The sequence below is a fragment of the Rissa tridactyla genome, chromosome 1, assembly GCF_028500815.1.
Source record: "Rissa tridactyla isolate bRisTri1 chromosome 1, bRisTri1.patW.cur.20221130, whole genome shotgun sequence".
NCBI classification, from domain to species: Eukaryota; Metazoa; Chordata; class Aves; order Charadriiformes; family Laridae; genus Rissa; species Rissa tridactyla.
The window spans coordinates 143,283,545-143,309,035 of NC_071466.1; the positions used below are offsets into that span (position 1 = coordinate 143,283,545).

General features: G+C 46.2%; 2 protein-coding genes across 7 annotated transcripts in view; one reads left to right on the plus strand and one right to left on the minus strand.

The window, feature by feature from the left end:
- The window catches only part of ITFG2 (integrin alpha FG-GAP repeat containing 2), a 32,039-nt gene extending 14,119 nt beyond the window's left edge, over nt 1–17,920 (plus strand). Inside the window, exon 13 of one of the 2 annotated variants that reach the window (XR_008464499.1) lies at nt 12,070–17,920. The gene's annotated coding sequence lies outside the window, so the exon portion shown is untranslated. Of the gene's footprint in view, nt 1–2,364; nt 5,962–12,069 lie in introns of those variants that run through there. The other variant, XR_008464498.1, reaches the window with a different exon arrangement.
- NRIP2 (nuclear receptor interacting protein 2) lies at nt 1,119–25,088 on the minus strand. 5 transcript variants are annotated; one of them, XM_054188755.1, is made up of 8 exons: nt 24,481–25,088; nt 19,308–19,484; nt 11,524–11,606; nt 10,931–11,058; nt 8,009–8,061; nt 7,026–7,176; nt 6,034–6,295; nt 1,152–1,211 (listed from the first exon to the last, which is right to left on the minus strand). In XM_054188755.1, exons 1-6 carry the CDS (start codon nt 24,709–24,711, stop codon nt 7,084–7,086), a joined length of 765 nt encoding a protein of 254 aa, XP_054044730.1. In that variant the 5' UTR covers nt 24,712–25,088; the 3' UTR covers nt 1,152–1,211; nt 6,034–6,295; nt 7,026–7,083. The 5 variants fall into 5 exon arrangements, with proteins under 5 accessions (XP_054044731.1, XP_054044730.1, XP_054044729.1 ...); XM_054188756.1 differs by lacking the exon at nt 6,034–6,295 and having other exon boundaries at nt 1,119–1,211; XM_054188754.1 differs by lacking the exon at nt 1,152–1,211 and having other exon boundaries at nt 6,109–6,273.
- Between the last annotated feature and the right edge of the window lie 403 nt (nt 25,089–25,491).

Consider the following 25,491-nt stretch of genomic DNA (forward strand, 5'->3'; position numbering starts at 1 on the left):
CCTGGAGCATTTTATTTGCCTGAGAGTTGGGCCAGGCTGAGCTGAGCTGGTAGCTGAGTCTTGCAGGCTATTGCAGCACTGCTATGTTGTAATTCCTTCTTGAGGCCTGACAGGATTGCCTACACGCGTTAACAGAGAACAACTCAATGCTGTCTGTCCATGCCAAATATAAACCTTTATTAGCAACACAAGCGCAAGGGGGATACACATGGTTGCATGACTGAAACTGTTTTATGCAAAACAAATTTTGCTGTACAGGTCAAATGTTTTCCAAGGGAGGAAGGTCAAATTGATCCAGTGTTGGACTGTTAATTGTTGAGAAGAAACAAGAAAGGGTTAATGCAGGAGAGATGACATTTTCCTAAGAACCATCTTTAAAAGAAAATGGGGCAAAACTAACGTAAATGTTGGACAGGGCAACCTGTGCAAACTAGCCCTCGTCTCTTGCTAGCCCGAGGGTAACATTGCTGCTGCGTGCTCTGCAAGCGCAGGTGTGCTCCATTGTGGAAAGCAGAGGTGAGTATACACATCATGAGCTACAGATCATCCGTTCCCCAAAACTCGTCAGCTCTTAAAACCATTTGAGGGGTTCCCCTGTCAGTTTTATATTGGTTACAGCACATAATAACTTGCAGATGTGTTTTGTTCCTGTGCCCCTTGTGCACAAAGGAAAATCAAAACTGCCCACAGATTAATTAATTGGAACTTAACGTGTTGTTCCTCGGCCAAAACATGAGTTTCCTTCTTTTTTGATGCCCTGAACTCCTAAGTGACAATTAGTAGACTGGCTACAGTCAATACTTCCCCAAGTCAGTGCTTCAGGCTGCTTCCACTGGCAATAATTTTCTGTGAAGTATACATCGAAATAAGAGAAGGAGCCATGGGCTCTGTCTTTGGACTGATGGAGTTACATTATAGTTTCATTGTAACTCACTGTCTGTCTGTCCTTGCCAGCCAACACAAGCTGCAGAGTTGGAAATTAGCAGTTGTTCCTTCCTACGCAGCAGAAAAGGTTGCTTGCTGCGCCTTACTCAGTAGCAGATTGGCATATCCACTGGTGCCAGGAAGCTCTTTGACAGGGCAGGAATCGCGAGACACGTTTGTATGTCCCAGTGCCAGCACACAGCAAGTGAGGAGTCCAACAGCATTTGCAGACAGTGGGAGCATTTGCAGATAAATGATTTATGGCTTTGGTTGCGACATTCAATTCACTAGCAAGAAAATAAAGGGAAGGGGTTGTTTTATTTTCCTGAGACGTAATAAACCCGCTGGCTGTCCCTGCTCTCATTTTTATGATCTCTTTGCTGAATGCAGTTATTTCTATAATTCTTCATGCATATCCTGGCATTTGCAAAGGAGGACTGAGTGCAAACATATGTAGGTGACTCAGTGGTCTTCAGTTCCATAACTCACATACTAGTAGTGAAAGAAGGAGCAGGCCCCTGGGAATATGGATGGCTGGAGCTCCTGTTCTGGTCAAAACCAAGTGACCCCAAGCTCCTGGAAATGGTCCTGACTGTGGCTTTGGCAAAGTCCACGTTCTAGGGATAGGTGTCCACTCTACTGGAAAGCAGCCCTGGTAGGAGCTGACCACCAACGTGGTTCAGAGAGATTATCCATAAAATAATAACATTCCACTGTATTGAAGGGATGGGCCTCATCATGTGGAAGCCAGTGTTGGACTTGTAGAGGATGTGTCTATGTCCTGCTCTGAGGTGGCAGATTGTACTAAATTTCTACTTTACACATGAAAGCATTACCTTTTTTTGATCTCCAGTGGAAAAGATCTTTAGATGGTTTCTTCTTCCGCCTTGTCCTCCAAAAGACTGGAATTGGGAGTAGGGAAGTGTATGTGTATAATAGACTTTTCCAAAAGAAACTACAATTGAGACAGTCTTCAGCCTTGCCAACTCACTTAAAAGTTACTTACTGGGTTCCTTAACATAGGAGGACTTTTAAAAGTTACCATGTTTGTAGATGGAGTTAAGTTTGCTTCTTTGAGATGTTGCAACTCCTATTTTATAATCACATCTTTTAAAGCTAAGATTTCTGTCTTTAACAATAGAAGCTGGGATTCCCATGTAATGACACAAAGATGCTGGTCTTTGAAGAAAACACCAATTTGGGCAAGAATTCAGAATACACTTGTTAAGGTCAGTAAACAACATGTCTTTTAATGACAAGGAACTTTGGGAGATGGAAACCTACAAGGAGTTTTGTTTGAGATGAGGAAACCAGGTACTGACACTGTAGGATTAGACTGTGATTTAGGGAATGAGTTGAAGTGAGGTGTCAGACGTGGCGTTATGACCTGCAGTTCTCATTTAATTGTATAAATTACTTATATTTTTTTTTCCCTGTAAGCTCTACTTGCAACTAAACTTGCTGGGGAGCTTCCAGAATAACTGTTGGCAACAGCTTCCTCAGTGTCTGAGTGGAAGAGACCTTCACTCTGTGGACTTGCATGTTCAACTGACATAGACAAGAGGAAAGCGAAAAACATGTTTCTGCTCTGGAGCTGATTTCACAGATGAAGAGAAAAGCTCTCACACGGTAATTTAGTGCTTGCTTGGAAACACTCTGTGACTGATAAGTGGCACAGTCTACGTTTATATATGCCAGTGTATATACAATTAATGTAGTTGTTAAGAACAGAGAGGAAAGGCTGGCAAGATAGTGGCACAATGTAAGACAGTATTAGCAACCAGGGTACAGGCAAGTGTTAAGAAGGCAAGAATTCATTTTGGAAGAAGCAAATTTGTCACTTACCAGTGTGGAAGAATGAATGCTTTGCCTGGGGGAAGGAGCATGCAAAGAAGGATTCATTATGCAGAGGAGAGAGGGACAGATAGGGCTGGTGATTTCCACCTATTGTAACACATTAATTCGCAGAGGAACCTGAGCTATTGGGGATTTGAGAAATGAGGCATGTGAATCACAGAGAAGCTTCAGGAGGACCGGAGGATGTTCTGAAGATGAGCAGAAGCAGAGTTATCCTGAGACTAACATCTATGAGCAGCACCTGTGAATTTCAACAGCAGCTAGTGTGCCAGTATCTGCAGGGCTGTAAAGTGACAGGCACTAGTCACAATAGAACTGTCAACTCCAAGTCATGCCAATTTTATGTAGGATCCCATCCAGCACCCTTTAAATCATTGGAGAGATTCCTCTTGCCTTCAGTCTGAGTTTGGGAAGACTCATACTCACCTACACCCTCACCAGAGCCCAGTTCCAAAAAATGCACGCCCACCACCTAGGGCTCCCACACAGAAGTGGCCAGGAGTGAAAGCTGTTAGTGGCCCTCACCTTCCTTTGGTAGCCACTTGTGGGCACCAACAAAGCCTGGCAAAAGCTGTCAGACACTCTGGAAGGCAGCAGAGACATGCCTGGGCGTCAGCAAAGCCTGGCAAAAGCCCTGGGGTGCTCTGGAAGGGAGCAGGGCCCTTTGCAGACCTCACAAAACCTGGCTAAAGCTTTGGGGCACTCTGGAGAGAAGCAGGGCCCCTGGCAGGCAAAAGCAAAGCCTGGCAAAAGCCCTGGGGTGCTCTGAAGGGAAGCAGAGCCTCTTGTGGGCACTGGCAAAAGGAATAGGGTAAGGGTTAGGGTTTGAGCCATTAGGGTAAGGAGTTAGAGATAGGGTTAGGGATGGGGTCGGGGTTGGGAGTTAGGGGTCTGAGTTAGCATTAGTTTTAGGATTAGGGCTAGATTTTTGGGATTAGGGTTAGGGGGTTAGAGTTAGGGGCTAAAATTTAGCATTTTAGGTTTAGGGGTTAGAGTTAGGGGTTATGGATTAGGTTAGGAGTTAGGGATAGGGTTGGAGTTAGGGGTAGGGTTAGTGTTAGGGGTAGGGTTAAGGTTAGGTTTACTGTTTAGGGGTGTTAGGGGTTAGTGGTGGGGTTAGGGTTAGTGTTAGGAGTTAATGTTAGATTTAGGATTAGTTTCTGGAATTTGGTTTGGGTCGTTCGATGTAGGGGGTTAGGGACAAGGAGTTAGGATTAGTGGTTATGGTCAGAGATAGGGATTAGGATTAGCATTAACGTTTAGTGTTAGGGTTAGGTTTAGTCTAGGGTTGGGGTTTGGAGTTAGGTTTAGGTGCTATGTTAAGGGTTAGGATTAGGGGTGAGGGATATGGTTAGGGTTGGTTTAAGGGTTTGAGATAGGGTTATGGTTGGGGGGTTGGGTAAGGATTAAGGGTTTTGGGTAGTGTTAGAGAGTTAGGATGAGGGGTTACGTTTAGGTTTAAGAGTTATGGTTGAGGCTTAGGGTAAGGGTTAGGATTTCGGGTTAGCATTTAGGGCTAAGGGTTAGGGTTTACTGGTTAGGCTTGGGGTAGAGTTAAACGTTTAGTTTTGGGTTTAGGATTAGTGATAGAGTTAGCATTAGGGTTAGGGGGTTAGCGATAGGGTTAGCGTTAGGGTTTAAGTTTAGGAGTTAGAGTTATCGTTAGGTTTAGGGTTTGGGATTAACGTTATAGTTACAAGGTTAGAGTTTGGGGGTTAGGGAGTTAGGTGGTTATATTTATGGTTAACTTTCAGGGTTAGGGGTTAGGGTCAGGGTTAGGTCTTAGGTTTCATGTTAAGGTTTAGGATTAGTGTTAGGGTTATGTTTAGGGATAGAGTTTGGGTTAGGGGTTAGAGTTTGGGGTTAAGGTTGGAGATTAGGGTTTGGTTTTGGGGTTAGGATTTATAGTTAGCATTATGTTTAGGATTTGGTTTACAGTTTTGTGTTAGGGTTAAGTGGTCAAAGGATTAGGGGTTAGATTTAGGGGGTTATGTTTAGGGTTAGGACTTAGATTTAGGGACTACAGTTTAGGATTAGGGGTTAGGGTTAGCATTAAGGTTTTAGGGATTAGGGTTTTCTTTTAGGGGTTGAGTTCAGGATTAGGATTTAGGGTTAGTTTTGAGGGTTAGATTTAGTGTCAGGGTTAGGGTTTAGGGTTTGGGTTAAGGCTAGAGTTAACTTTGATGTTTAGTGTTAGGGTTTGAGGGGTTTTTTTTAAATAGATCATAAATCTTAATGAATAATAAGAGGTGTAATGGACATGGTATCTGTCAGCTTCGGCTGATTATTTGCCATCGTTCCACATACTATTTTTAGATGGCAACATGAGTTGGAAGCTGGGTGAGTTGCTGCACATAGGAACAGGCATTTCATCTGTCGCAAACAAGATTTTTCAGCAGGTACTATGTAGATTCCAGCTGACACAGGATGATGGTTTAGTACAGGTTGGAACTGTCACTTAAATCCCCTGGGTTTGAGAATCCAGTCAGCCATGCAAGTGATACGAATTTAGGAGGACTTACTGGTACTTTGGAAGACAGGCTCATTGAGTATTCATGGGTTCTAACATAAATGAGTGAGCTGTTGGTGGCGTTCAGGAGATAAATGGAAAGCAGTTCCTGCAGCCAGATGTAATCAGATGCACAAGTAGAAGAATGGTAAAGAAGACAAGGAACAGATCAGAAGCTGCAAGATACGATGACTAAGAATAAAAGTCACTAGCCTGATGTGGGTCATAGGAGGAGCAGATGCTAGTCACACCAATTAACACTGGTAAGTGCATCACAAATCATAGCAGCTGGGCTGTAACTCTGCTGTCCGCAGCATGCGTTAGACTACAGAATACAGCATCTGATTTAGGAAAGAACTAACAGAAAAAAAAGCAAAAATGCATACACAAGTTCTTTGAGGAGCACAACAGAAACAACGAGCAGTTTGATAAAAAGGGAAGAGAGACAGTGGTGTTTAATCCAGGAAGACCAGCAAAATGGGGATGTCGTGACATTCTAAGGATGGACAAAGGGACATCATGCAGACTTTGGATAGTGAATTAGTAGTCACAAGGCATGGAACAAGACCTGATCTGGTGCATCTTTCCTAGAGCGAGTTAATAATAGACCATATATCTATCATACAGCTATGGTCTGTTAAAAAATTAAAAAAATTTAAATTAAAAAAAAATTTAAAAACCCCAACAGTTAAGTGACTTAATAATCACCCTGGTTATCCCAGATGAGTTCACAGTTCTCTGACCTGAGCTGATACTGCAAGGAAGTGTAGTTCGTTTCATGCAGGAGTAGCAAAGTTGATGGGCTGTGAGATGCCGGGACTTGAGGCTGATGATGTGTCTGTGTCCATTCACTAGATTTCCAGTTGAAAGAAAGGAGCTGACAGAGCAGAAGACTCTAGGTGCTGTAATTCATTGCAGCTTTTAAACTGGGTGGCAGTATCTCTGATGTTGCAGCAGAGGTGATAGGAATGTAGCTCTAGCAGCTGGAGTGCAGAGAGTAGAGGCCTGGTCAGAAGAGCAGTGTGTGCAAGTCTGGTTACTACGTGTAACACCAAGAGATGATAAGCATTGCCATTCATATAATATAGCTTAGTAGCCAAGGATGCAGTGGCAAAGCCCAAGCCCCTGCACTCTGTCCTCTGTACTCTAGGCATCTATGCTCAGCATTTCTGCAAATGTTTCTTAGAATTAAGAACTCTGAAAGTGTTCTTGCTGCGGGGTTTTTCCAAGAAAATACTTCTGTTCTTGTCTGAGCCAGCAAAAAGTAACAAAATCTAGCTTCCCAGAGTACAGGTGAGGGGACTGGCCACAGAGCCCTTCCCACAAAGAAAGGGGAGTGGAGTCCACTCACATTGAGGCAAAGAGAAGGGAAACTTTCATGGCAATCTTTGGAGGCTTTTGGAGAAAGCTCTGTCCTTCTGTCCACAGAATGCATGGAGATTGTTCACGGAGACTCTTTTGTCTCATGAACGGAGGGTATTGTAAAAATAAGTCATTAAAAGGGTAGAGTGATTTTAGTACGAAGCAGAAATTGGAGTGACGAGGGACAGACAGAAGAACAAAATGGCCACTTGGCACATGGGGACACGCAAGAGGGTCCACTGAAAGGAGGGATATCTCTCAAGATGAGGCACTCCCGGCAACAGCAGCTTCCAGCACCCGTTTGCCTTTTTCTCACTCCCCAGTGAATGCCTCAGCCTAGAACTGAACAAGGTTAGGGGCATGTGAGTCTCACCCTCATCTGTCTCATAGCAGCAAGTCTCCTCAGCCCCAGACGTGGGGAATGCAGCCAGTCACTGACCAGGCTCTTCAGAAGCATGTAGAAAAGGCAGCTCTTGACTCAGTGCTTTAAATCTCAGGACTCCTTCCTCCAAGTCGATGCAACACTAAAGAAGGGGAGAACCAGTTACTTGCTGGACATTTCAGACAGCAGATCTCATGATGTCTATGACTGGGGAAAACCTGTATAACCATCAAGCAACCCCACTTTGGGTTTGTAGAGACCTTGCAGTTCCCCTCCCTGTCCCCCATGCTGCCTCCTTGCCCCTATTCCCTTCAATGGATTCTTCTTCAAACCCTTCACAGGGCAGTTCCCCTCCCTTCCTCCTACCACTCCCTCTGAGGTCATGTCCTCGCATCATTCAGGCATTCAGCCCAATGCTTTTCCTGCTGTAGGAGTCTGACTTGTGGCTACAAATATTCCATAGGCAGGGGCAAGCTTGCTGCAGCCATATTCTGAGCCATCCAGGAGCCAGGCTCAGCAGAGCACTAACCCTGAGCTGAGCTGACAAAAGGAGAGGACTCTTCCCACCTGTGTCCAGCTAGAGTTGGACACTGAATGTGATCATACAGCCTCATTTGGCTCAAAGCAAGGGCAGAGCTTGTTCACATCTGCCTTCAAAAGTCAGCACAGATACAACTCATGGCACGGTGTGCCTTGCCTTTTCTAGTATCCTCTTCAGTTTTCTCTTCCTGTTTGCAACTAGCATGGTCAGGAATACAAAGACTGGGAGATGTGATAGTATCCTATGGAGTGATTCCTTTCTTAAAGCCTTTAAGAAGGACTGGAAAGGAATCAGTGGCTCAGAGCGTACTGCAGCCAGTCAGGCAGATGTGCAACAAGCATTGCAAGTGGCACCCTGTAAGACTTGGCAGTAAGCATTTGATGCTTCCAGCAACCGAATCTTGGAGAACTTATTGAGAGGAGCTATTCCTTACCTTGAGAGACAATAGAGTCTGGAGACCAATGCAAAACTCCAGCATTTCATCATCTGAGAAGAGAGAACAGACTGATAGATATATAGAGATATATATACACACACTATATATACTGCACCTCTAAAAAAAGTGTGTCGCTCCTGTAAAATGATGTGGAGTACGAGAGTATCTGGTTCATAAAGTTTTATGTTTATGGTCTCTTCAGTATAAAGTAAATAAAAGGGAAAGTGATGAATTAAACACACAAACATTAACAAGCAGGTGATAACAGTGACAGTAAGAAAGACCAGTGCTCTTCTGTCACTGAGCGATGAGCCGTTAAAGGAGCTACTTAGACACAGCCCTGAAGAGGGTCAAAATGAATTTTGTAGCTGATAAGAGGAGGGAACCACTATTATTTTCAGATAATTGAGGAGGTTTCTGGTATTGTTTGAAACTCACTGTGAGATACCAGGAGAGGCTTGTGGGAACATATAAAACTTACTGTGGGCTGTGTAGGGGAAGGACCAAAGGCAGGAGAAAGCCAGCAGCAGGGTGGAGAACAAGCATGGAAAAATGGATGGGAGGGGAGATAAGGGGGCCAGTCACATGCAGGCAGGCTGTTGGTCAGTTCACTTTTCTGTCCAAACCCTGCACATGATGGCTGCAATCTATCCAATCTTCTTATTAAATAATTTCATTAAGTAATTTTTTTTCTGTGTAACCTCTCTATCCTACGTGTGACTGCTGCAAGTCTTAAGTGTCGGCAAGCGTCGAAGACACCATGGGTTAAAGGGCAAATAGCTCTAGATGTCCACAACTGAAAGGACTGGCATGTGAGAGAGGTGCCAGTTAACTGAAGGGACCACAGGCCATAGGGCTCATAGGTTTGTGTCAACAACTGGAGAAGGGGATGTAGCTCACAGGTGCCAGCAACTAGAGACACCAGTGTGCAAGAGACGTCTGCGTGCCAGTAACTGGGGAAGGGAGCACAGGCCGTAAGGCCCACACGCCTCGGTGTCAGCAGCTGGAGGGGCTCCAATGTGTGCTGCAAGCTCTTAGTTTCAGTAACTGGAGAAGGAGTATGGGTCACAGAGCTTGCAGGTCTAGGTGCCAGCAACTGGAGAGATGAGCATGGAGGAGAGCTCTGGGTACCAGCTCTGACCAGGGTCACAGGGGCCTTAAGTTTGTAAGCCAGCAACCGAAGAGGACAAGGCAGGTGTGTGAGAGGTCTAAATGCCACTAGAAAAACTTGGGTGAGTTTCTATTTCCCCAGTGAATTTAATCCTATATGCTTGTGGGTTTGTATACATAATTAGCTAGCAAACTTCAATCTGGTCTAGCCAGTGAGTAGGAGGAAACCTGCGTCTGGAAAGACTCAAGGTCTGTGTCAGTGTCTAGGTAAGGGGCTCAGGGTCCAGACATGGATATAAGACAGGCCTAGAAGCTGTGCTGTTATTTGAAGGCTCTGTGAATACAAGCGTGCTTGTGAATCTAGAGACTGAGGATGTATAAACTTCTGCTAGTGAACTTCAGTCCTGGTCAGACAGAGAGGAGGATCAGGACTGGGCTATCTGTGCTGGTGTTTATGTAAGTGCTGGTAAAGGCACTGCTCTATGCGAGGCAGTCTGTGTGGCTGGCCTTGTCTGTGTCCTCTCTGTATGAGCTCTCTGAAATATATGTTCAGCCTTGCTACTGTCTGAACCTGCCACTAAGAACATGCATTGGACTGGGCGAGAGCGACCTCCTGGGTCTTAGAGTCATCCACCTGGATTTCAGTGGCAGGGAAGGAGGAGTCCCCAAGTCCTGGAGGATTTGGCAGCCACCAGTAACATCATTAACATTCCCCATGTCTCCTGGCTGCCTGCTTGCCCTGTAACCAGTGGCTGTATTTTACAATTTATTGATAACCACACATGCAAGAGCACTGTACGCAGAGGGAGATGTAGGGCACAGATGTAGCAGTTCTGCTCCTTCAGGTGGCCATTTTTACATCCCAGCAAAATGGATAGGTGCTACTGGGCTAAATTCACCTATGCTGTTACTAATACAGTCTCTCCATGAAAGGCAGGAACAAGCAGAGAAGAAACCAGGGAAGAAGAGTGAGCTGGAGTGTGGAAAGGGAGGAAGGTCTTTCTAGATGACTGGGAAAGTGGGAAGAATGAACATGAAAGAGGGAACAAGGGAGGCCTTGGAAGATGAATAGTAATCATCAAAGATGAGGAGACAGATAAAGGCGAGAGGATAAAGCTGGAAGATTAATAGGGAGAAAGAACAGGGGGAAAAAAGATGACTAAGTTGTTTTCAGCATATGCACAGCTTGATGTAAATGCAGAACATGCAGCCTTTCTGCTGTTTTCTCGGTTTGCTCCAGTGTCTGCTCACTTGACCTTGTCTCCTATGGCTCCTTCCTTCAAAGGGTCCTGCCTCAGAACACAGAGGGACACTCAGCACTCTGGGGCTACCAGGTTCTTTCAGTGCGCTTCCTGCAGCAGAGGCAGATAAGTACACAGAGAAACACTGGGAAATAAGCTGTACCCTCTGTCAGTTTCTCTGATAACTTCCATCCAGGCAGAGACACAAGTGCCCATTCAATAGGAGAACATAGAGCACCAGAGGACTAATCAAGCAGTCTGGATAATTTTAAGAAAGGTCCATTTTAGAAGGAAATGAGAATTTTCCACATCCTATGTTAAGACCAAAAACCACCTCATTTCTCCCCACGTTCAATGCCTTTTGTCTTCTCTGTACTCTTCCTATGCCCTTTGCCTTTGGTTACATTGAGGGTATTCACAATGCATAATGATCTTGGCCAGCAGTGGAGGTGACCGCATCACCAGCCTCCCACCACATTACACTTTTCCCAGAGATCCTTTTAAATGGTCTTGGCAGTGCAAGAGGGACACAGGAAAACTGAGGGAGAGGAGGGGCTGGCACTCTCACCTACAACCAGTGCTGAACACAGCACTGTCTCCTGGCCAAATTGCAACTCCATGTGTTCTACTCGGCCAACAACGCTGGGGATGGGAAGAGAGAGGTCTCCACAGTCCATGGCAGACATTTCTTCCAGCCTGTGAGACACAAGAGGTGTTATTGCCTCAAGTGGAGGAAGAGGAAGAAAAACAGGACTTCTCACTGATGACAGTACTTCTTGATCTCATTGGGAACAGGCCCAGAAGAGGAGGAATCTCTTTCATATAGCATGTCTGGAGGCAGATTTCACAAGCAAAACCATAAGGTTCTGTCCATTTGGGTTCCTCACCGCTGGGGCTAACCATCAGCTAGGCAGCTTTGCCCTGCAATACACACAGACAGAATGACACAGCTCTGCCTTCTGGTGTGGGGTGTGCACACAACTTTGCCAGTGCTCCTGATGCCTTGCCCTGTAGGCCACCCTCTGCATCTTCTCCTAAACAGCCATGTGCACATGCAAAGCTGTTAGTAATTATCCTTGGGGCTGGGAATCAAGAGTGCCTATGTTCTTGTCATAGGTTTTCTTTTAGCCACCGCTCCTTTTCTACTGTGCAAAGACTTACCCCAGATGGTTTAAACAGCTCTTGGAGATGAGATTTGGTAGACAGCCAGTGTTAACAGTTGCTTTCAATACCTGACCTTGGCACTAGAAAAAACAACAACAGATAGTTACCGTGGGCTAAAAATTGGCATACCCACTCCCTCATCCTACAGCGTGACAATCCCTTAGACCTTCCTTAGCAACACCACCAAAGATGTGGTGTTTTGGGCAGTAGTCATAAGGCAGGAGACCCATCCAAGACAATGGTGGTCTCCCCAGCGCTTTGCCAAAGGCTTCCTTTTTGAATTTTTCTTCTTTAATTTGTATTTGATTGCACAGACACCTATCTGTTATTAGTGACTTTAACTTGGCAGTATTCCAGTCAAAGTTGCCAAACTAGTGAATTTGTTCAGAAAACCCACATGGACGTTATTAGAAGAGCAATAATTGATATGACAAAAGCTTCTAAAGGAATATAAGCATGTGGTACAGCCTTTGTAGTTTTTCTCTGTCCATTTCTTTTGATGTCACAGGGAACAATGTTCCATGACTATATTTCTATTCTCAGTTGAACAGCTTCCAGAGGGAGAAGTCTGTGGGAGAAACCGGAGCACCCAGGAGAAGCAACCCTGAGAAGAGCTTGAATTTAAGGCAGTTCCCAAGATAACTGACACATCCAAGTCACTCTTGAATCCAAGAAACAACGTAATCAAGAGGGTTTTTTGTAAGCCCCCCTATTTTGTGTGGGGCTTACGTTAAGTTCCCAGACAGCTCTTTAAGGAAATATGACATGAACACGACAACTACAATATTCAAGCTGGTGTCATCTAGCAAGGAAGAAGCTGGATGCCCTGCAGTCCTCTGCATGATCTTACTGGAACAACCCCCAGTGCCTTGCCTACTTCATTTCTTCACCCCTTTGTACTTGAAAGGGAACAGGAGATGTGGTTGCCATCTCTTTTCTGTCCCTTCTGCGCACGGGTCCTTAATGGTGGGCCAGCGGTCTTGAAGTAACAGCAGGTTTCATATATGGTAGAGATCTGAAAAAATAGGGTTGTCAAGGACACCAGTAAGAGTTATGTTCAGAAAAGAAAAGGAGGAGCAGCTGTTAGTAAAAGAACTGGAAAAGACGGAGTAACTGCCGTCTACAAAATATTGCTTGCACCTACCTATAGTGCCTAATCGTACCCATTCTTGACAGCCTAGTTCTTCAAGGCTTTGTCTTGCGCCAACACCCAAAAAAAACCCCAAAAAACCAACCACAAAGTTTCTGTCTTGGGAGGCTCGTTTTCCTTCTGCTATGATTTGTATTTTTCCTGTTATTCCTTCTCTTCCATCCATTATGGCACTCAGTGCCATGAGACGCTCAGAAGCAGAAACAGCCCTCCTACAGCTCCTCTACCCTTATGCTCATTTCTGATGAGCTTAAATGCTTTGAACACCTTAAGCAGATCAGCATGACCATCAGGGACTCAGTGCAGCACTGACAGGGTCAAGGAAAATAATTTTCTGCTTCTTAACTAAATCTGTTTATGATTATTACAAGGGTTAATCATCACAGAGAGCTACATCCAGTACTTCCAAGATTTCATTTTCAAAAATGTGCTAATTGTGAGTTAATATAAAGAGAAAGGAGCAAACACCTCCTGTGAGAAATACTGGAATGCTGCAAACAGACACAACACCAACAGTATCTTGAGTGCTAATTGCACTCAAGGCAAACTCAGAGAGCACATGCTGGAAACTTCAAGTCTGTTTTGTCTTGGACCTCTTCCTCTGGTCTGAACTGCATCTGCAGTACAATAGTGTAGAGGATTTCATCATTCCGAACATTTAGATACACCATATTGCTAGAATGGCCATTTAGTTGAGAAATTCTCAGGCACTGCAAGACCACTGGAGCTAGATATCTCAACCTATTTTACAGAGTTTACCAAGAATCATGTAAGACTCATATACATATATATGATGTACATTTAAGTAACATCAGTGGTTTTAGAAGGATGAGCATTCACCATGTGTGGCCCCATCCAGGAACACGGAGAGCAGCACTCCAGCAGTATCTACACAGAAAATGTGCACAGATGCCTATTTTCAACAGCTCCTAATTTGGTTATTATACTTTTTCTTCTTTAATGTAAAAAACCCATGTCTTATCCATAAAGAATTCTGTCCAGTTAATATGGGTTCCCGTATTACTGCAAACACTTGTGACTTCTTACAGCACCCAAGTGAGGCATATAATCTAAATACTTCAGGAAAGCCAATTCAGTCCAAGGCTGCTCTTTGGCACACGGTATGGAAATTGCCACAGAACTACAAAGCCACAGGTTGGGAGAACACAAAACTTAACTAACCTGATACCAGCCGGAAGATTCATGAAACAGAGCCAGAGCACAGAGAAACCAACCTCCAGAAGCTCTCTCTGCAGTTCTTTGCATATTTGTACAGGAATATTCCCCCAGCTCGTTGGCAGATGAGCAGTCTCGTTTCGTTGCAGGGCATCTTGAACTGCCATCCCGTGGTAATACAGATCACACATGACAGAGCTGGCAGGAGATCCAGCCGAGCTGCTGCCTATTCCCAGAATGCATGCCCATTCTCTTGCCCTTTGTTCGTGCATGCCTCCTGCCTCTTGGCATAAATCTGCTTTAAGTGGGAGAGCATGCTAGAGCCTCACAGAAGGGGAAGAGCTGCAAAGCACTCTATTTAGAAGCTCCCAACTTTGGCAATACTTCTGCTAGTTCAAGGAGACACATTGCCGCCGTGGCTCCATGCTGCCTGGCATGTCAAGTTTAAACATTCAGGACTGGGAGTAGTGCCTTACCGATAGAGGTCGCCAAGGCCAACTGGAGAGCTCCCACCTTACTTGATAACAACAGCTGCTTGTGGCAAAAGCTGGTATTACAAAGTCCAGGCTTCTAGAGCAAAAACAGTCTGGAAACTGACCAAACCCAGAGGACAGTCACTTATCCCTGCCCATGGCAGCAGGATTGAAGCTAGATGATCTTTAAGATCCCTTCCAACGCAAACCATTCTGTGATTCTACGACAAAATGCATCCCTTTCTGCTTTTATTGCTCTGTAATGTCTGTGCTGTCTGGTTCTCACTAACACATCAGCCCTGCCTGGAAGGATTGTGGCCAGAATATGCAAGGCCACAAGGCATGAGGAAAGATAAAGCACAAAATGCAGATATATGTTAAACATCTCCCTCCTCATCCTCTCTACTGTGAATCATAGAAGAGGCTTCCCTGTGCCTCCTCACTGTCTAAGCAGGTATATTAGCCACGAGTGTCAGGTCAGGTATGCTACCACATCTGCCGAGACTGCACCCTGCCAACTGTCCAGCTGAATCAGCTCTTCCTCATTAACAGACATGGAGTCTACTGGGAAAGAGTCAACCGTGCCTGCGGCTCTCAGAGGCCAACTGTTCATTGCCCAGCTACAGAAAATACATTGTATCAGCTCTTCAGAAAGGGAAGACCTCCAGTACGGATAGCAATTGAGAAGGAATCACTTTGGGAGCAGACAGACCTGAGATGCGTGAGCTGTTAGGGGTTGTTGTGATAATAAACCTAAACTGTATCATTAGGCAGATTCTTGAGTTTTGTTTCATAGCAGGCTGGGAAAGTTGCAAGTTAGAGACTTGCTAGGATATAACAGGACAGTGATTATTCTGTCAAAAACAACATTTCGTCTCCTTCAGTTCCAGTAGCCTCACAAAAGCTGTCCACCTTCCAATTATACTGCTAACTACTTGCCCAGAGAACTCACCAGGAGCCTAAGGAGAGTCCTTGGTCCAGCACACCACAGATACAATGCAGACTAGGTAAGGAGTACGCAGGCAGCAGATGAGCACTGCAAACCTTCTTGGAGTAAGAGGACTTTTCATCACATCATTACCCATTCTCATCTCCGCCTCAGAACTTTCATCTGTTACTACCAGTCACCATTAGTCTTCATCTAAAAGTCAATTATGGGGATTTCCACGAAAGAGAAAGAGGGGAGGGTAATCAGCAAGGATCACCATTTATAAAGAGCTTTGTTTTCTGAAGTAATGTCAGTTACAAAGTCAAGAAGCTGCTTCAACCAAAGATGATTAATACCAAGTTGCTTTGGCACAGAGGAAAAGCAGCTTTGAACAGCAGTGGAATCTTTCAGCATCTATTTCCAAGTCAACAAGAGACAAGCCCCACCACAAAAAGTAACAGCTCAATTTTACGATGCAGGTGCCAGTCACACCAAGTGTTCCAAAGTGCTTTGCAAAAACTGCCACAAAAAGGCGCAATTCTGCTCAAGTACATGTGAGCAATCCACCTAAGTGAATAGGAATATGAGTGACTCTGCATTACAACTATTATAGACTGGAACTCTCTGTGATCTCTGAAATTTAAAAAGGCCTTAAACACAGGACAACACAGGACAACCATGACCTGTTAGAGTGAAAACACTTATTGTCTGAATCACAGAATCATAGAATGGTTTAGGTTGGAAGGGACCCTAAAGATTATCTAGTTCCAACCCCTTACCATGGGCAGGGACACCTCCCACTAGACCAGGTTACTCAAAGCCCCATCCAGCCTGGCCTTGAACAAATCCACAACTTCCCTGGACAACCTGTTCCAGTGCATCACCACCCTCATGGCAAAAAATTTCTTCCTAATATCTAATCTAAATCTACCTTCTTCCAGTTTGAAGCCATTACCCCTCGTCCTATCACTACATGCCCTCACAAACAGTCCCTCCCCATCTTTCCTGTAGGCCCCCTTTAGGCACTGGAAGGCTGCTATAAGGTCTCCCTGGAGCCTTCTCTTCTCCAGGCTGAACAACCCCAACTCTCTCAACTTGTCTTCGTAGGAGAGGTGCTCCAGCCCTCGGATCATCTTTGTGGCCCTCCTCTGGACTCGCTCCAACAGGTCCATGTCTTTCCTGTACTGACGACTCCAGAGCTGCATGCAGTTCCCCAGGCGGGGTCTCACCAGAGCAGAGCAGAGAGACAGGATCACCTCCCTCGACGTGCTGGCCCTGCTTCTTTTGATGCAGCCCAGAATACAGTTGGCCTTCTGGGCTACGAGTGCACATTGCTGACTCGTACTGAGCTTCTCATCAACCAAGACCCCCAAGTCCTTCTCCTCAGGGCTGTTCTCAATCCATTCTCTGCCCAGCCTGTATTTGTGCTTGGGATTGCCGTGACCCAGGAGCAGGACCTTTCACATGGCCTGGTTGAACTTCATCACGTTACATGGGCCCACCTCTCAAGCCTGTCCAGGTCCCTCTGCATGGCATCCCTTCCCTCCAGCGTGTTGACCGCACCACACAGCTTGGTGTCATCAGCAAACTTTCTGAGGGTGCACTCAATCCCACTGTCCATGTTGCCGACAAAGATGTTAAACAGCGTTGATCCCAATACCAACCCCTCAGGAACGCCACTCATTACTGGTTTCCACTTGGACATTGAGCCATTGACTGCAACCCTTTGAGTGCAGCCCTCCAGCCAGTTCCTTATCCACCAAGTGATCCATCCACTTAATCTCTCTCTCTCCGATTTAGAGACCAGGATGTCATACGAGACAGTGTCAAACGCTTTGCACAAATCCAGGTGGATGATGTCTGTTGCTCTCCCCTTATCCAGTGGTATCTCAGTGGTTAATTAGACACATTGTTAAATAAAAAGTTTATTTGCAGTCTGATTTATGTATGACTGGATTTTGTTGTCGTCTCTCTCATCAATAGTCACTTGTGGCCTCAAATCCATGGAATACAGTGGAGTGTATTGGTTAATTTTCTCTTGAATAAACTGTAGGGTGCATTCAAATCTTGCTAATAGGTGCATTTTACAGTCCGTTGTTGATTTGTTCAGCTTTCTGCTGAACCCTCTTCAGCTCTTCAGAGTCCTTTCTCTTGTGTGGACCTCGGACAGAATGGGAATCCACCATTTTCAGACTGGTGGATTGCTTTCTTGCCCTATTTTTTATGTTTAATATGAGGGTATTTCGTTATTCTTGGAGTTGTGTTATACCGGGAGTTTGTATTTGACTGATTCAATGGTAATTATTACCAAGTGCTTAGAAGATAAATATTTTGACATTTTTAAGTATAATATATTCAGGTACACAGAAGAGTTGTAATGAAAACAAGAGTGTTAACTCTGTCTATCCATATGTATGCTTTACAACATAGTTTGTAATTCCAAAATTGCAGTGTTTTATTGAAAAATCATATGTCCATTCTGAAAGAACTGGCAGTACACGTAGTGCGCCTTTTTTACAGAAATTAAAATAAACTGCATAAAAATGACGCTTTAATTGCATATACGAACATCTATTAAATAATTTGTGAGTTATCTCATCATTGTCATTAGTCTGATACTCTTAAAATGGTGAGGAAAGACCAAATAAACACATATATAATAAATTTGTCATTCGTATTCCTATTGTAACACTTTAATTTCTGTTTATGATATGAAAACAAGGCGAATTCCGATTTCAGCAGGAATTTGAGGTGGTATCACTTAAAAACAAGACTTTTTGCTTCATGTTGGACTATGTTAATCTGGAAATGGACCAGTGAGGAGGGGTGGATCTGTGAACCCCTTTGTATCTTGCTGTCTTCTCCCACATTCAGACGTGCTGTTGTATCTTTGAGCCGTTGACCACAACCCTTTCAGTGTGGCAATCCAGCCAGTTCCTTATCCACCCGGTGGTCCATCTGTCAAATCCTCGTCTCTCCAATTTAGAGACCAGGATGTTGTGCAGGACACTGTCAAACGCTTTGCACAAGTCCAGGTAGATGAGGTCTGTTGCTCTCCCCTTATCCACCAACGCTGTAACCCTGTCGTAGAAGGTCACCAGATTTGTCAGGCATAACTTGCCTTTGGTGAAGCCATGTTGGCTGTCACTGATCACCTCCTTATTTTCCATGTGCCTTAGCAGAGTTTCCAGGAGGATCTGCTCCATGATCTTGCCAGGCAGAAAAGTGAGACTGATTAAAATGAACTGGCACTCTGAGTGCTATTTCCTGCTGTAGATCTGTTACTTACAGGCGAGGCTTTTTGAAGTTCACAAATGAGAACATGAAAAGCAGCAAGACTAAAAAGAAAGGGTGGAAAGCTTCCTTTCCTTCAATGTAAAAAGATTAAGTATGGCAAACAGTGACTGGCTCTTAAGAAGGGCAGAAAAATTGATAAATGCAGAAGCTACTGAGTTCAGAGTGAGTTAAGTGCAGCATTAGACCTATTTCGTTGACTGTGATGTTCATTAACCCTCCTTCATGAAGGAAAATGTAATGTATGTAGAAGCTGGGGTACATTAGAATCGTAAAAGGGGAACAAGTATTGGAGTCTGACACTGAATTAGCTACTGCCCTGGGATATGATACCTATGCATGCCTATCCTTGTTCAATGTAAATACCTGGCAAAAAAACCCCACTCTTTATCATTGAGTTTCCTCTTTTTTGTGGTTTAAGCCCAGCTAGCAGCTAGAACCACACAGCCACTCACTCACTCCCCCCAGTTGCACTCTTTGCAGTTATGCAATACCGCACATCATAGGAAAGCTGGCCTCCAAAGGAAGGAGATGTGATTAAGGTAATTTATCTTCAAATATGGACAACTAGAATGCATGTGGCAGAAAGACTTTGCTCTCTCTGTTGGAAGAACCATATCACATGCGGGAAATCTGCTCTCTCTGGCTCCAGCTGGCTTTGCAATTAATAAATTAGCATGGCCCTTGGGAGTGGGGCAGCTGGAACTTATTGTGCACTCGCCATCACTGTAAAATCAACAGCACTGTGTTGTTGCCTTACCTGGCACTGTATTAGCAGGGGCGAAGACTCTTTTCTCCTGTCCTCTCCCCTTTCCATCTTTTCATCCTGGTCTTTTGCCAGCGGAGATCGAACCCGTGCAGACTGAACCCTGGTCTCACCCCGCAGCTTGTTCAGATTGCCTTCCAAGAGGCGCCGCTGAACCACGCTATGTGGCTGCTGTGTCCATCACAAAGAAAGAGAAATCCCAGCTAAGTGTGGAGCTAAGGACAAGGACATTTGCTAGCCCAGGGAAGCAGACTGCAAATATTTGACCCAACTGATGATTCTGATGAAAGACAGGCTTATCCCAAAAAACTTTCTTTAAATCCCAAGATTTTTTCTGTAGCCACTAAGGTGATGACAAAGTGTTGGGCTGTCTGTGACAGGCAGGTCTCTGGGATATATCTGTTCCTTCAGCTAAACATACACTCTGCAGTCTCATACCTGTTCAGGAACTGCAATATACTACCTGGCGGGTGTGTGCTGACATCCACCTTCTAATGTGCGAGGGGATGTGGGATTCAGTATGTGTGTGATGTATGTGTGGGTAGAAAGGCAGGACTCCAGAAATTTTAGGTGTACAAGCAATTATTTGTAGAGAAGCAGGAAGCTTCCCCTGCATAGGAAATTAAAACTAGCTTCTAATGTTTTCTGGAGTCTGTGTCTCTGCTCCCCTCCATCAGAAATGATACTATTTTGACACCCTTAGTTGGAGGAGCATCTATGAAGCCCTGTGTTGTTCACACCTAGAAGGGAGTGCCATCAGCCAGATCAATGGCTGAAGGAACTTTATTCCTATCTATCTCATGTATCTTGGTCATATCTCATGTATCGTGTATTCCTATCTCCTTCCTATCTCCTTTCTTCTGGGTGGAAGACAGGGAAGTGCACCAAAAGAGAAGAGAAATTGTGAAAACCTTCTTGTCCCAACATTGCATACACACACAGGAAAGTGTTGCTTTGGAAGGAAAGCTCCCTATTGTCATCAGCTTGATACTCTAGTATTTGCCCAATGTTGATCCAGTGCACTCAGTCCCTGCAAAGCTACTGAATCAACAACGGGCAGCATCAGTGAAGTAAGCCTGCTGGAGGTAGCTTTGTCCTTCCTCCACGTACTTGGCCCCGTGGCCCTTCTCCAGGAGAACAGCTGCTCAGAGCTGAGAATAGCGTTCTCAGTAACAACTGCCTGTGTGAAGAAAGGCAATGAATCTAAACGAGTTAATGTGCTACAGCATAAACCGCTGCTTTTAACTTTCTCCAAAAAAAATTAATAAATCAGATTCTAGATGGTACAGCAGTTTGATGTAGGATCTTATCAATGCGATCCGATTTAGATCAGACCTGCCAATGAGTTGGGCTGTATTAACCCTACAGGGGGCGTGTGCTTTGAACCAGCTTTATGCTTGGTCAGAGGGCTAAGGCCAAGGAAGCCTGTAAATTGCAACTCGAAGCACGCTGACATCTCAGTTTTGCCCAATGGTTGGAGCGGGAGAACTGTTATTGCCTCTTTGGTTGCACTCAGCATTGCTCTTTGCAAGGTGCCGAGTCCCTCATGCCTCTGTTTCCCCATCACTCAAGGGGTAAGAGTCAGATAATTCACATGCTGCATGACAGACACTTCAGTAGTTGAAGAAGTGAGGTAAAAATATCTCTCTGTTCCTCATCTTTTCCCAGCCTACGGTGCAGGCCCACAGGACAGCTGGCCATTGTACTTCACTCCCTAAATACTCTGAGCACAGTGCCAGTTTTGGCTGCTAGCTAACATCTGGGCCATGGGAAAAGGGCAAGGAACCTACAGCAGGTCTCCAAATTCCCATCCTCCTTCCTGTTTCGTCTCACAATCTGTCATGCGAAGGACCTTTCCGCCTCCCTGCAACCTTTCCCATAGAAAGAGCAGGCCCTTTGCAGCTGCCACCTCTGTCCCCTTGTCATTCAGGCTGGGAGGAAGCCAAGCACTGATGGAGCAGCACTGGTGGAGTAGCTGAGCTTTGGGACTGTGGCGGCATCTGATTCAAGAGCAGATGCCTAGGGCCCTCCCTGTCTTCTGTCTCACCAGTGAGAAAAGTGGAGACCGTTGTCTCACTTAGGCTGGTAAGAAACAATGAGATGAAGGGGGTGGTGAGGGAGGACCTGAAGGAATTGTGGCCAGCAGCTGTAAGGGAGGCCTTCTCAGAACTCTTAGAAGGGTCATAGCTGGTAACCAGCACAACACATCAGGTTCAGGCTCTCCGGTGTCAAATCTCAAGGCTTTGCTATGATTAGTGAAGGGGTATGAGCTGGGCATCTTGATTTTTGGGAGGGGAGAAGCCAGCTATTCAGACCTTCTTGGTACTGTCAGAATATTTTAGCCGAGGCAGCTACTTTTTTTTTTCCATTTAAAAAACCCCAAACACTAAAATGTCATGCTCGTAGTTGTTATAAAGCTGGAAATGTGAGGTCTCTACTGAAATGTATAATTACTCATTGTTGGAAATGTGACGGGAGCATCAAATCCCAGACACTGCTGGATGCATTGCATAAGCTGAATGCACACCCAGAATACACAGAAGAGAGTGGCAAAAAGTATCAGCCTGACTTTGACTGTATAAGAAAACATGTCGTTTTTTTGAAATGACATGGGGCCCTGCTCTAATTTTAGGACATGCGGGACCGACGCAGCTGGAATCTCCGGCACTGTCAGTGGAGACAAGTGTTGGGGAATTAATGAAACTCTTCTCCCACTGTAAGTGCTATAGGACTCTGGGGTGTTTTGCACTCTTTCCAAGATCAACCTGTCCAGCGCTTTCTGCTGCTGCTTTGTTTTCAGCCCTGTGTTCCTGTTCTCCAGGAAGGAGACAGATCAATTCAGGAAACATAGATGGAGCTTTTCATGGGGCTGGAGGAGTGCCTGAAAGTGTACTTTGGACTCTAATTTGCAGCCCCCAAAGCATCACAGTGATATCACAGTGGCCCACCAACTTGCAGGGGCTGCTGAATTGCTCTTGGAAATCTAAGGCCTGGTTCTTCTCTTGCTCCAAGGTAAACCAGAAATGGAGGTACCACAGCTACTGCATTGACCCCAGGTATGGCACCGCATGTGCAAATTTTGCTCAGGTGCCACAATTTGTTTTGTGCCTTCTAACACCAGTGCAAAATTTTCAAGGCAGAAAAGATGTTATGCTTTATCCACTGCTCCCTAGCTCCATGGTAAAAATGTTTCAGTAATTCTGTTATAGACCAAACATGAACTATGTAGTAGTTTTAAGTGACTGAACACCTTCTGTATGCGTAGAAGTCTCCAGCCTAGAATGGTTAATTTGACCAGGAGAACTGCTCATGGCAAGCGATTTGGACAAGGCCTGTCTCACTAGAGCAAGCATTTGGGTCTTCAGGGTGACAACCTCTGGAGGCAAAGACTGCCACGCGTCTGGGTGTGCAGGACTCTCACAGGGGCCTCTGGCTGGCACCGCAGTTGTCATTTTGGGACATGCTGTGACAGGAGTCAATTCCAAAGCAAAGCAGGTAGACATGTTTCTATCTGCCTTTGTGGCTGGGCTCAGCAAACATGTACTAAAAGACTCAGAAGTGGCTCCTCCCCGTTCCCTGCCGAAAGCTGTACAAGAAATAGCCCAGGGGTACGTTTGGCTATTGCTTCCTGAGGAGATTTTTCAGCTGCAACACTGCGGGGCATGAAGGGCCAGTGCTAGCCTGCCCATGCTGCCAGCCTGAACAGGGCCCTCCAGGCTCCGGTGTGGCCAGACCTCCTTCCCCGCAGGGAGGAGAGGCCCCTGTTCCTTGCTAACGTGACACTTGTGTGGCTCCCCTCTTGTACTTCAGCCAGCGACTGTGGCCAGGGCCAGAGGGATGCTCAGGACTAGTCCCTGCTGAAAGCCGTGTGTACGGTTGCAAAAGGCTGGCAGAGCAGGAGGTGACCACTCAGGGTGACTTTGAGGAGCCATCCTTGACCCTGCTGAGCCAGGGACTCTCAGCAGCAGACAAGGCAGCTGCGGGGAGGGTGGTGGGAGCAGGAGGGTGCGCCAGCACGGGAGCGTGGCACTGACCCCTCGACTGTGCGCGGGGTTTCAGCACGGCTTCCATTCAGGCCCGGTGCCTGAGACCCTGCCTGTCCTGCACACGTGTGCCCCTGTGCGCAGAAGCACCTCACTGCTGGCAGCCATGGGGCTTGCCACGGGAGCCGGGAAGGGACTGGAGGCAACACACATACACAAATATCCGTGGTGCTGCCGCGATGGTCTGAGGATACAGAGGGAAGCAGGGCCTGCAGGGAGGGGCATGATCTTCTATGACACCCACTGGCACAGCTGGAATAAGTGGTTGTGTCCACATCACTGCCCAGACCCAGGCCCTCTTTTAGGGCCTTTTGCCTCTTTAGACCTCCACATCCTTGAGCAGTTAAACTCCACAGTGGAGAGAAGTTAGACAGCAAAACTGCCAGAGCAAGGGGGACATGTGTGCCATTAAGCCAGCAAGAGATCCCATGGGAAACTGCTCCCTGCCTTGGGGAAGTCCCTCCAGACCACAGGCTGACCAAGCTCCTGGAACAGATCCCCTCCCTGATGCTTCCTGCTCCACGTCTCCTCAAGGAGATGCCCACAGGCCTCATGCCCTTGCGTCCTCCTCAGAGGTGTTATCCCCAGGTGCTGGCCGCTGCAGCTGCCTGCACACCTGGCTAGCATTCCTGTCCTGTTCTTGTCCCTCCAGAAATCCAAAGAGCGGGGGGACAGAAAATAATGCAAAAAGCTGGCAAGGTCAAACCTTGGAGTTTCATGAACTGGGCTTTCTTCCCTGCTGAGTCCAGGAAGGAGTCTGCTTTGGAGCTGGATCATGCAGGAATACATGGGGGCTTTCAGAGATGTCCCACATGGAAACATACATGTCAAATGAACATATTTATGTACCGAGTGAGTGGAAAGTTGGATCCTGGGGAGTCCTTCCAGTCCATGTCTGCCTGCCTCTGGGAGGAGTTTTGTCCCTGTGGGGATGCATGGGGAGATGAATACAAAAAATGAGCAATTCCTTCTTTCCCCTCCCCCGACCTGTTCCTAGATGATGCTGAAGGGAAGTTTCATCTTTGCTGAACCTATGACCCTTTCACAAAGCCTGGCAGCAGTTCCCAATTGGGATAAAGTCTATTAGGAGGACCCCCTTCCAGATAGGGTCCCATTGGACTCACCAGATCCTTGGAGGTGCCGAGCCTTGTCAAGCCGTCCAGGGGCAGCAGGTCAGCAGAGTCCTTGTGCACAAACTGTGTGGCCTGTTTAAGGCGCCTCTTCTGTTGCAGAATAGCTTTGTTCCTCAGCTCCACCTCACACTCCTGTCGCTCCAGGTCAGGAGTACCCTCGCTCTGCTTTTCCTCACGGTCTCCTTGCCCCAGTGGCAGGGGGCAGCTCTTCCTTGTGCTCATGGTGAAGATTCAGACAGAACAGGTCTTTCTTGATATGCTGGCGTGGTCCCAGCACTCGTCTCCTGGTGTTTGCCCTCTTGAGGCTGACTCAGTCTCTGAGCAACTTTCCCTTCCCCACAGCTCTCCTTGTCTCCCTTTCTCTGCTTTTCCTCCTGCTCTCTTAGTTATAACTCACCCATCTCTGAAGTGTTTCTCTGCCTTTTCCTCCCTCTGCCCTCTCCACTCCGCCGGTGTCCCTCTGCTCCCCACCTCTTCCTCTCACTCTCTTCTCCTGCCCTGACTGCAGCTCTGCCTCCTCCAGTCGGTGGGTCCCTGTCGTAACAGAAAAAGCCCCGCGTCAGAAACCAATTTCCATAAATTACAGCAGAGCCTGCAAGATGCTCCAGCTGGAAAAATCCAGCAGCAGAAGGATGGCCCGGCTGATGGGGGCTGGACTTACCTCCCTCGGGCTGTGCCCGCGCACGCGCGTGTGTGTGTGAGTGTGTGTGTGTGTGTGTACACTGCCTGTTCCCCCCAGTACGCTGAAGAGACAGTATATCTCTCCGTGGCAGGCTGTGCAGTTCAGTGTCTCTGCTGGGGGGGCTCTGACACATCTCAGTGAAGCTGTAAATACTGGCAACAACACGATTCAGTCTAGGAGATGATGCAGTGCCTTGGTAAATGGGAGAGAGCATCCGTCTCAAGGTTCCTGGCGCGCATGCACAGTCTCATTTCTGCAGAGACTGTCACACATTTGGAACAGGCTGCACTGGAGGATTTTACTGTGTAGCTTGAACGAAA